We start from the raw sequence: 11,664 nt of genomic DNA on the forward strand, positions 1-11,664 counted from the left end.
GTGTGTGTAGGTGTGTGTGTGTGTGTGTGTGTGTGTACGCATGTGTATGCGTGTGTATGTGTGTGTGTTCTCTTTGACCAAAGTTTCCTTTGTGTTGGTGTTTCTCCTTATAACAGATGTTTCTACGAGAGGTGAGACCAACAGCAAGCAGTACTAATGAACATCTAATGTAGAAAATGTGTATAAATTAAAATCATGAAATCCCCCAGATAAACCGTGACCACCCTCTTCCTGGTCAAACAGAAAACCGACGGCATATGGAGAAAAGGTCAAATGGTGGACACTGAAGTGATTTTACATCTCTAGGGACCATTCTTAGCTTACGTTTATTTTGTTTACGGGACTCTTTTTCTTAAATCGTCTCTACCTTCTTTATTTCGAAGCTACATTTCCTGTTTGGTGACTCCCAGACCAGACTGGCCACGCTGCCTAGTCAGGCTGGCTAGTCAGGCTGGCCACACTGCCTAGTCAGGCTGGGGTTTTTCCAAGATGGCGGCGCCCATGGAGAGCCAGCATGGCGAATGTAAACAGAGCCTGCTGCAGGTGGGACAGGAGAGGCAGGTGTTCCTACCTGGGTGGCCGAGAGACCCTGAACAGTCCTCTGTCCTTTTGGATCTTTTTCTTTTTACTTTATTATTTTTAGGGATATTTTCTTTCTTTCTTTTTTTGCTTCCCTCAGGTGTTTCTGTAAAATATGAAATGGTTTGATTTTGATGCTAGTTACTGTTGATATTAATTATTGTTATTTCTTCTTACTGTTGATTTGACTTATCTTTCATTGTTAAATATTTTCAAAAATTGATAAAAGACCTGTGCAACTTTGTACATTTAAACCACAAGCAGTGCTGTCTTCTTTTAATAACTGTCTTCAATGGGGGGAGGGGGGAGGGGGGAGGGGGAGGGGGAGTGGAGGGGGGAGGAGGAGGGGAGGGGGGAGGAGGAGGGGAGGGAAGAGGGGGGGAGGGTGGAGGAGGAGTGGAGGGGGGAGGAGGAGGGGAGGGGGGAGGAGGAGGGGAGGGAAGAGGGGGGGAGGAGGAGGGGAGGGGGGAGGAGGAGGGGAGGGGGGGGAGGAGGAGGAGAGGGGAAGGGACAGGAAGAGGGGAAGGGGGAGGAGGAGAAGGGAGAGGAGGAGGGGAAGGGGGAGGAGGCGAAGGGAGAGGAGGGGAAGGAAGAGGAGGAGGGGAGGCTGTAATCCATCTCTCTCTCTTCCTGCTGCCGTTACCATACCAGTCCACTTTACCAACCCCCCCTTTCCTCTCCCATCACCACGGGAACAGCTGATGGGTGTGTGTAGAGACAGGTTTCTAACTTTCCATCGCCATGGGAACAGGTCTAGTGGTGAGGCTCTATGCTGTAACCACACACACATACCTGCACATACACACACATCCACACACACTCACATCCACGCATACATACCTCACCACACATACACACTTGCACACACCTAAAAACATACACACATATCCACAAACACACACACACATACACAATCATCATACATTAGGCTCTGTAACTACACACATCCACTAACACACTCACATCCACACACACGACAGTCTTACATTATGAATTTGAATGACTCCTCTCCACTCCTCCCGGCTCCTGGGTGTGTGTTGTTGCTCCTGGGTGTGTGTTGCTCCTGGGTGTGTGTTGCTCCTGGGTGTGTGTTGTTGCTCCTGGGTGTGTGTTGCTCCTGGGTGTGTGTTGTTGCTCCTGGGTGTGTTGTTGCTCCTGGGTGTGTGTTGCTCCTGGGTGTGTGTTGCTCCTGGGTGTGTGTTGCTCCTGGGTGTGTGTTGCTCCTGGGTGTGTGTTGTTGCTCCTGGGTGTGTGTTGCTCCTGGGTTTGTGTTGTTGCTCCTGGGTGTGTGTTGTTGCTCCTGGGTGTGTGTTGCTCCTGGGTGTGTGTTGCTCCTGGGTGTGTGTTGCTCCTGGGTGTGTGTTGCTCCTGGGTGTGTGTTGTTGCTCCTGGGTGTGTTGTTGCTCCTGGGTGTGTGTTGTTGCTCCTGGGTGTGTGTTTCTCCTGGGTGTGTGTTGTTGCTCCTGGGTGTGTGTTGCTCCTGGTTGTGTGTTGCTCCTGGGTGTGTGTTGCTCCTGGGTGTGTGTTGTTGCTCCTGGGTGTGTGTTGCTCCTGGGTGTGTGTTGTTGCTCCTGGGTGTGTGTTGTTGCTCCTGGGTGTGTGTTGCTCCTGGGTGTGTTGTTGCTCCTGGGTGTGTGTTGTTGCTCCTGGGTGTGTGTTGCTCCTGGGTGTGTTGTTGCTCCTGGGTGTGTGTTGCTCCTCCCTGGAGAGTGAGAGCATGTTCAGTTAGTAATACCTTCATACATCGATCTGTTGATTCTGGGATACAATGCTTGGTAAGCTTAATGTAGATTGAAAAAGCTCATTCTGGACTGAAATAACAAATGGTATTTAGTTAAGCAGTTATTGATCTGAATAGATGCCTTTGCTTTGTGAGCGAGAGAGGATGAGATCCTTTTAAAAGACCACTTGTTCGTTTAATTAGTTTGAAGCATTCATGATCGGATTCCATGGAACAATATTTTTCTCCCTATTATCCACTTCAATGGCTATTAAATCTCTTAATTAAATGTGATGATTAATGAGATGATGCTGTTTAGCCAGGGCAGAGAACCAAAGGCATAAACTATGTTTATATAACCATCCAAATCACCAGAGGCCTCAGTGTGGAGTTAGTGTGTTCCCATGCATGCTGGTGTGTGTGTCCTTGTGTGTGAGTGCACATCCCTTTGTGCATATGTGTGTCCTTGTGTGTGTTTATGTCCTTGAACATGTATGCATATGTGTTTGGGTGTGTATGTTATGTATGAAGTGTGTTTGTGAAATGTGTTTACACTGTGAATCACCTGTAGATAAACTAACACACTAAGAGGAGGAGATGGAATAAGAGGAGATGAGGGAAGGAAATGGTGGAGGGGGGATGAGGTGCGGGGGGAGGGATGAAAATGGGGGAGGGGTGGGGAGGGGAGGGGGGCAGCTTGCTAGCATATGACACATCCTCTAACGCTAACCCTGTCTCAGAAAAGGTTCCTAGCTCCTTCTGATGTTCCTGCTGCACCATCAAGACAGTGTCGTTCCCAGGGTTTCCACCGATGCTGGAGATGAGGATTACATCCTGGCAGCAGTCTGGAGGGATCCACACTCTCTGCTAATCGAGGCTTTTTTATCTGAGTCTTGGTGTAATTGCTGGCCCCATTGAAGATGGGGTCCTTATGAATTCTAATGCTAATTGTTCCAATTATTATAACTGTTGAGCTGTCAGCTGCTGTGATTGCATCTCCCAGGTCTGCAGAGGCTGAATGACAGAATTACAGCTTCACAGACGCCCACTTTTAAAGCAAGGCTGTTCCTCTCTCTACCTTAATTTCTTGCTCTCTTCCTCTACCGCTCTCGCAAGTTTTTTCTCTCCCTCTGTTTTTATTTTTCTATTCCCTCTCTTTCTGTTTCATGCATTCTTATTATCTCTCCCCCCCTCACTCCCCCGCTCTCTGTGTGTGTGTGTGTGTGTGTGTGTGTGTGTGTGTGTGTGTGTGTGTGTGTGTGTGCGTGCAGCAGATAGAAGCTCCGGAATACAAGAGCTGTTTACAAGAGTTGTTTTCATGAAAGGATGTTCACATGACATCATCTGTGTTGTTGGTGGCTGAGTAGACCAGATAGGCCCAGTCAGAACCAGATAGAACCAGTCAGAACCAGATAGAACCAGATAGACATAGTCAGAACCAGATAGACCCAGTTAGAACTGGCTCCAGTGCGTTGTTCATCTCAAAATGGATATCCCTGATTCCTCCTCACTGGTCGAGGGGGAGAGAGATTTAATAATCCACAATACTGCAAAGCCCCTCAGCGGGAACCTGATCGTTATATAATAACTCCTAATGAACACGCAGCCACAGTGGAGGCAGCATTAGGCAGCTTTTTAATCCTCAGAACAACCCTACTCTGCTGTCCTCACATCCTCATGTCTGTGGCTGGATGTTACTCTGTCCCCACATCATCATGTCTGTGGCTGGATGTTACTCTGCTGTCCTCACATCATCATGTCTGTGGCTGGATGTTACTCTGCTGTCCTCACATCATCATGTCTGTGGCTGGATGTTACTCTGCTGTCCTCACATCCTCATGTCTGTGGCTGGATGTTACTCTGTCCTCACATCATCATGTCTGTGGCTGGATGTTACTCTGCTGTCCTCACATCCTCATGTCTGTGGCTGGATGTTACTCTGCTGTCCTCACATCATCATGTCTGTGGCTGGATGTTACTCTGCTGTCCTCACATCATCATGTCTGTGGCTGGATGTTACTCTGCTGTCCTCACATCATCATGTCTGTGGCTGGATGTTACTCTGCTGTCCTCACATCATCATGTCTGTGGCTGGATGTTACTCTGCTGTACTCACATCATCATGTCTGTGGCTGGATGTTACTCTGCTGTCCTCACATCATCATGTCTGTGGCTGGATGTTACTCTGTCCTCACATCATCATGTCTGTGGCTGGATGTTACTCTGCTGTCCTCACATCATCATGTCTGTGGCTGGATGTTACTCTGCTGTCCTCACATCATCATGTCTGTGGCTGGATGTTACTCTGCTGTCCTCACATCATCATGTCTGTGGCTGGATGTTACTCTGCTGTCCTCACATCATCATGTCTGTGGCTGGATGTTACTCTGTCCTCACATCATCATGTCTGTGGCTGGATGTTACTCTGCTGTCCTCACATCATCATGTCTGTGGTTGGATGTTACTGTGCTGTCCTCACATCATCATGTCTGTGGCTGGATGTTACTCTGTCCTCACATCATCATGTCTGTGGCTGGATGTTACTCTGTCCTCACATCATCATGTCTGTGGTTGGATGTTACTCTGTCCTCACATCATCATGTCTGTGGCTGGATGTTACTCTGTCCTCACATCATCATGTCTGTGGCTGGATGTTACTCTGTCCTCACATCATCATGTCTGTGGCTGGATGTTACTCTGTCCTCACATCATCATGTCTGTGGCTGGATGTTACTCTGTCCTCACATCATCATGTCTGTGGTTGGATGTTACTCTGTCCTCACATCATCATCCCACTCCTCCTCCTCCACCAGCTGTATACATTAAACAGGGTTTAAAGTGACTTACTGATGACTTTAAGTATTCCGGCTCTTTCTGCTTGATTGCGATCCTCACAGTGATGTTCAGCTTTAAACCCTCTGCTGCTCTCTTCCAGCGGGGGTCTCACTCAACAACAACAACAAAAACAACAGCCACAATACAGTTCTGGAACTTTTGCCAATTAGGGGTGGAAGAGCCAGGGGGAGATGGGGGAGGAGGGGTAGATGGGGGAGGGTGCCACGCCAGAGTGGAGGCAAACAAAAGACCAGGAGAAGCTTAGAGTGCGGTACATTCTCCATTAAGAGAGAGTGATAATAGGAGGTCTTCTGGCCACTGCTGATGTTAATTATGACCCGTGGCCAGTAGCACTGCCTGTCTGCTGCCTCTGTCTACACAACACCGACGACCGGAACCCTCCAGCTCGTTAAAAAATGTCTTAATAAAGCTAATTGTAATTGGGAGGCATCTGGGTGGCATTCCCATCAAAGCATCCAATCAGAAACCAGTTTTATACCTCGTTAACAGCTTTCTGTCTCGTGTCTAGCTTCCTGCTAGATTTGATTATGAATCCATCCTGCTCTCTCTCTTTCTTTCTTTCTTTCTTTCTCTCTCTCTCTCTCTCTCTCTCTCTCTCTCTCTCTCTCTCTCTCTCTCTCTCTCTCTCTCTCTCTCTCTCTCTCTCTCTCTCTCTCTCTCTCTCTCTCTCTCTCTCTCTTCTCTCTCTCTCTCTCTCTCTCTCTCTCTCTCTCTCTCTCCCTGCCTCTCTTTCTCTCTCTCTCTCTCTCTCTCTCCCTCTCTCTCTCTCCTAGAGGGTAAGCAGGAAACTGGAAGTGTCCAGAGAGCAGCTCACAACGTTCATCTTTAGGAACATACCGACTTCTGCATCACTTATTCAATTACTGCAGTAAAATATACACTCTAATCAGCAACACTCATTCATCAACAACCAATCTAGATTTTTAAGTGCCGATGTTGCCTTGATGTGATTTGTCTAAACCAGGTCTCCTAGGAGAGTCCTACCAGCTTCCAAATTCAATCTGCGTTCCAAGTCAGCCCTCTGACAGAGGTTCTCATGATCCAGGGGTGTAGGTGCGGGTGTAGGCAGGGTTTGAATTACGGGGGGGTTTGGGGGGGTTTGACTCACCTAATTAAGACTTGGACCCCGGGGGGGTCGAGTGTAGGTGCGGGTGTAGGTTGACTGCAGATGGACCAGGATCATGTGCATGTGAACAGCTGCAGGTCTGTGAGAGAGGGTTACTGTACATACTAGCACGTGGCTGAGGGGAAGCAGGGGGAGGCAGGGGGAGGAAAGGGGAGGCAGGGGGAGAGGCAGGGAGAGGCAGGGGGAGTCAGGGGGAAGCAGGGAGAGGCAGGGACAGACAGGGAGAGGTAGGCAGGGGTCACTGAGACCAGGAGCACCCAGTCACTGAGACCAGGAGTCACTGAGACCAGGAGCACCCAGTCACTGAGACCAGGAGCACCCAGTCACTGAGACCAGGAGTCACTGAGACCAGGAGTCACTGAGACCAGGGGCACCCAGTCACTGAGACCAGGAGCACCCAGTCACTGAGACCAGGAGTCACTGAGACCAGGAGCACCCAGTCACTGAGACCAGGAGTCACTGAGACCAGGAGCACCCAGTCACTGAGACCAGGAGTCACTGAAACCAGGAGCACCCAGTCACTGAGACCAGGAGTCACTGAGACCAGGAGCACCCAGTCACTGAGACCAGGAGTCACTGAGACCAGGGGCACCCAGTCACTGAGACCAGGAGTCACTGAGACCAGGAGCAACCAGTCACTGAGACCAGGAGCACCCAGTCACTGAGACCAGGAGTCACTGAGACCAGGGGCACCCAGTCACTGAGACCAGGAGCACCCAGTCACTGAGACCAGGAGTCACTGAGACCAGGAGCACCCAGTCACTAAGACCAGGAGTCACTGAGACCAGGAGCACCCAGTCACTGAGACCAGGAGCACCCAGTCACTGAGACCAGGAGTCACTGAGACCAGGAGTCACTGAGACCAGGAGCACCCAGTCACTGAGACCAGGAGCACCAGTCACTGAGACCATGAGCACCCAGTCACTGAGACCAGGAGTCACTGAGACCAAGAGCACCCAGTCACTGAGACCAGGAGCACCCAGTCACTGAGACCAGGAGTCACTGAGACCAGGAGTCACTGAGACCAGGAGCACCCAGTCACTGAGACCAGGAGCACCCAGTCACTGAGACCAGGAGCACCCAGTCACTGAGACCAGGAGTCACTGAGACCAGGAGTCACTGAGACCAGGAGCACCCAGTCACTGAGACCAGGAGCACCCAGTCACTGAGACCAGGAGCACCAGTCACTGAGACCATGAGCACCCAGTCACTGAGACCAGGAGTCACTGAGACCAGGAGCACCCAGTCACTGAGACCAGGAGTCACTGAGACCAGGGGCACCCAGTCACTGAGACCAGGAGTCACTGAGACCAGGAGCACCCAGTCACTTAGACCAGGAGCACCCAGTCACTGAGACCAGGAGCACCCAGTCACTGAGACCAGGAGTCACTGAGACCAGGAGTCACTGAGACCAGGGGCACCCAGTCACTGAGACCAGGAGCACCCAGTCACTGAGACCAGGAGTCACTGAGACCATGAGCACCCAGTCACTGAGACCAGGAGTCACTGAGACCAGGAGCACCCAGTCACTGAGACCAGGAGTCACTGAAACCAGGAGCACCCAGTCACTGAGACCAGGAGTCACTGAGACCAGGAGCACCCAGTCACTGAGACCAGGAGTCACTGAGACCAGGGGCACCCAGTCACTGAGACCAGGAGTCACTGAGACCAGGAGCAACCAGTCACTGAGACCAGGAGCACCCAGTCACTGAGATCAGGAGTCACTGAGACCAGGGGCACCCAGTCACTGAGACCAGGAGCACCCAGTCACTGAGACCAGGAGTCACTGAGACCAGGAGCACCCAGTCACTGAGACCAGGAGCACCCAGTCACTGAGACCAGGAGTCACTGAGACCAGGAGTCACTGAGACCAGGAGCACCCAGTCACTGAGACCAGGAGCACCAGTCACTGAGACCATGAGCACCCAGTCACTGAGACCAGGAGTCACTGAGACCAAGAGCACCCAGTCACTGAGACCAGGAGCACCCAGTCACTGAGACCAGGAGTCACTGAGACCAGGAGTCACTGAGACCAGGAGCACACAGTCACTGAGACCAGGAGCACCCAGTCACTGAGACCAGGAGCACCCAGTCACTGAGACCAGGAGTCACTGAGACCAGGAGTCACTGAGACCAGGAGCACCCAGTCACTGAGACCAGGAGCACCCAGTCACTGAGACCAGGAGCACCAGTCACTGAGACCATGAGCACCCAGTCACTGAGACCAGGAGTCACTGAGACCAGGAGCACCCAGTCACTGAGACCAGGAGTCACTGAGACCAGGGGCACCCAGTCACTGAGACCAGGAGTCACTGAGACCAGGAGCACCCAGTCACTGAGACCAGGAGCACCCAGTCACTGAAACCAGGAGTCACTGAGACCAGGAGTCACTGAGACCAGGGGCACCCAGTCACTGAGACCAGGAGCACCCAGTCACTGAGACCAGGAGTCACTGAGACCAGGAGCACCCAGTCACTGAGACCAGGAGTCACTGAGACCAGGAGTCACTGAGACCAGGAGCACCCAGTCACTGAGACCAGGAGTCACTGAAACCAGGAGAACCCAGTCACTGAGACCAGGAGTCACTGAGACCAGGGGCACCCAGTCACTGAGACCAGGAGCACCCAGTCACTGAGACCAGGAGTCACTGAGACCAGGAGCACCCAGTCACTGAGACCAGGAGTCACTGAGACCAGGAGTCACTGAGACCAGGAGCACCCAGTTACTGAGACCAGGAGTCACTGAGACCAGGAGCACCCAGTCACTGAGACCAGGAGTCACTGAGACCAGGAGTCACTGAGACCAGGAGCACCCAGTCACTGAGACCAGGAGTCACTGAGACCAGGAGCACCAGTCACTGAGACCAGGAGTCACTGAGACCAGGAGCACACAGTCACTGAGACCAGGAGCACCCAGTCACTGAGACCAGGAGTCACTGAGACCAGGAGCACCCAGACCCGTTTATTAGAATCAGGACAGTGGACCCTGAGGACCAGGGTTGAAAACCACTAATCTAAAATACTGGGGTTGCCTTGATGACTTCTGGAATAAATCACCATCCCAGTGCCTCCACTCTGTCAATTAACCTTTGTCTGAATATAGCTCTAATAGAGGTGTTAAAATAGAGAATAATTTATAGGCTAAGGGTTAGATTTGGGGAAAAAATTACATGGTTTGGTTGTTTAGACACAATGAAATGCTGCTTCACATTGTAGATGATGAGACAACAAGAAGCCGGTTGTTTTCACGCAGAATAAATAGAGACTTATCTGCAGCAGTCCTGTGTCTGCAACAGTCCTGTGTCTGCAGCAGTCCTGTGCTGCAGCGGTCCTGTGTCTGCAGCGGTCCTGTGTCTGCAGCGGTCCTGTGTCAGCAGCGGTCCTGTGCTGCAGCAGTCCTGTGCTGCAGCAGTCCTGTGTCTGCAGCAGTCCTGTGTCTGCAGCAGTCATGTGTCTGCAGCAGTCCTGTGTCTGCAGCGGTCCTGTGTCAGCAGCGGTCCTGTGCTGCAGCAGTCCTGTGCTGCAGCAGTCCTGTGTCTGCAGCAGTCCTGTGTCTGCAGCAGTCCTGTGTCTGCAGCAGTCATGTGTCTGCAGCAGTCCTGTGACTGCAGCAGTCCTGTGTCTGCAGCGGTCCTGTGTCTGCAGCGGTCCTGTGCTGCAGCAGTCCTGTGTCTGCAGCAGTCCTGTGCTGCAGCAGTCCTGTGACTGCAGCAGTCCAGTGCTGCAGCAGTCCTGTGTCTGCAGCAGTCCTGTGTCTGCAGCAGTCCTGTGTCTGCAGCAGTCCTGTGCTGCAGCAGTCCTGTGTCTGCAGCGGTCCTGTGCTGCAGCAGTCCTGTGTCTGCAGCAGTCCTGTGACTGCAGCAGTCCTGTGTCTGCAGCAGTGTGGTGTCTGTGGTAAAACCTCCCTGACCCACAGCGGCTGGTAGCAGGAGAGAGGGTTTTGTTGGACACTGCAGGCTTGTTTAGCTGGGTGCTGCTTGTTGTCCAGAGGCTGACACAACAAAACTCTCTCACCACAACAAGTCATGAATCACCCGGTGGTTCCCGTGGATACGGGAGGAGAAGGAAAGAGGTTGGCTCCAGCTCTACATCACTGCTGCTCACGTCAACCACAGCTTCCTAGTTCATCACCTGGACAGGGTCATGTGCTTCCCTCCCTCCCTCCCTTCCTTCCTTCCTCCTTCCTTCCTTCCTTCCTTCCTTCCTTCCTTCCTTCCTTCCTTCCTTCCTTCCTTCCTTCCTTCCTCCCTCCCTCCCTCCCTCCCTCCCTCCCTCCCTTCCTTCCTTCCTTCCTTCCTTCCTTCCTCTCTCTCTCTCTCTCTCTCTCCCTCCCTCCCTCCCTCCCTCCCTCCCTCCCTCCCTCCCTCCCTCCCTCCCTCCCTCCCTCCCTCCCTCCCTCCCTCCCTCCCTCCCTCCCTCCCTCCCTCCCTCCCTCCTTTGCTGACAGAACCCATTTATCTTTGCCTTATTTCTCTCCCCCCTTTCTCCTCCTCTTCGTGTTCCTCTGCTGCCTCTGTCAGCAGACATCATGGAAACAGATGGGCTTGTCTAAGCTCCTGGGTATTACATTTGACACTTGATTCATTTAGCAGACACTTTCATCAAAAATGACGTACAAATATTGCCGACAGCAGAAAGTCAAGAACAGAAGTGCGTATTTTCTAACAGAAACGAACACTATTTTGGTGGTCAGAGTTAAGGAATCAACTGTATTTACCAGACACTGAGTAAAATAACATCTCAGCTACCAGACAAAATGTACAGTAACCACATCTCAACTACCAGACACAGTGCAACAATAATTTGTCAAACAATGTTTGTAGAGAACAGCAAAACCAACATGTTGTTAATGTGTGTGTGAGAAGAGCCCCTCTGGTTCCTCTAGGGTGACTCTAGGCAAACCTCGTTCCTCCATGTGTGAGCGGCTCGCTAACGCAGTCCTTAAGAGGCCAGTCAATCAACACACAGATGGATTAACAGATGGACGGAGTGTGTGAGTGTGTGCGCAGGTCAGAGTTAGCTTTGTGTGTGTGAGTGCTGGGCAGCTGTGTGTGTGCGTCAGGGTTAGCTGTGAGTGTGTGCGTATGTGTGTGTGCGTCAGGGTTAGTTGTGTGTGTGGGAGGGCAGGGTTAACTGTGTGTATATGCGTGTGTGGGCCAGGGTTAGTTGTGTGTGTGGGAGGGCAGGGTTAACTGTGTGTATATGCGTGTGTGCGTCAGGGTTAGTTGTGTGTGTGGGAGGGCAGGGTTAACTGTGTGTATATGCGTGTGTGCGTCAGGGTTAGTTGTGTGTGTGGGAGGGCAGGGTTAACTGTGTGTATATGCGTGTGTGGGCCAGGGTTAGCTCTGTGTGTGTGTGTGTCCATGGGTGTGTGTGCATGCACG

The 11,664-nt window shown here is 51.8% G+C and overlaps 1 protein-coding gene across 1 annotated transcript; it reads left to right on the forward strand.

Annotated features, from left to right (window-relative positions):
* Positions 1-489: 489 nt before the first annotated feature.
* Positions 490-10,178, forward strand: LOC136944399 (keratin-associated protein 10-5-like). Its single transcript, XM_067238148.1, has 2 exons — positions 490-543; positions 9,591-10,178. The coding sequence occupies exons 1-2, from the start codon at positions 490-492 to the stop codon at positions 10,176-10,178; spliced, it is 642 nt and encodes a 213-aa protein (XP_067094249.1).
* Positions 10,179-11,664: the final 1,486 nt, after the last annotated feature.

The sequence above is a fragment of the Osmerus mordax genome, chromosome 6 (assembly GCF_038355195.1).
Source record: "Osmerus mordax isolate fOsmMor3 chromosome 6, fOsmMor3.pri, whole genome shotgun sequence".
Lineage (NCBI taxonomy): Eukaryota > Metazoa > Chordata > Actinopteri > Osmeriformes > Osmeridae > Osmerus > Osmerus mordax.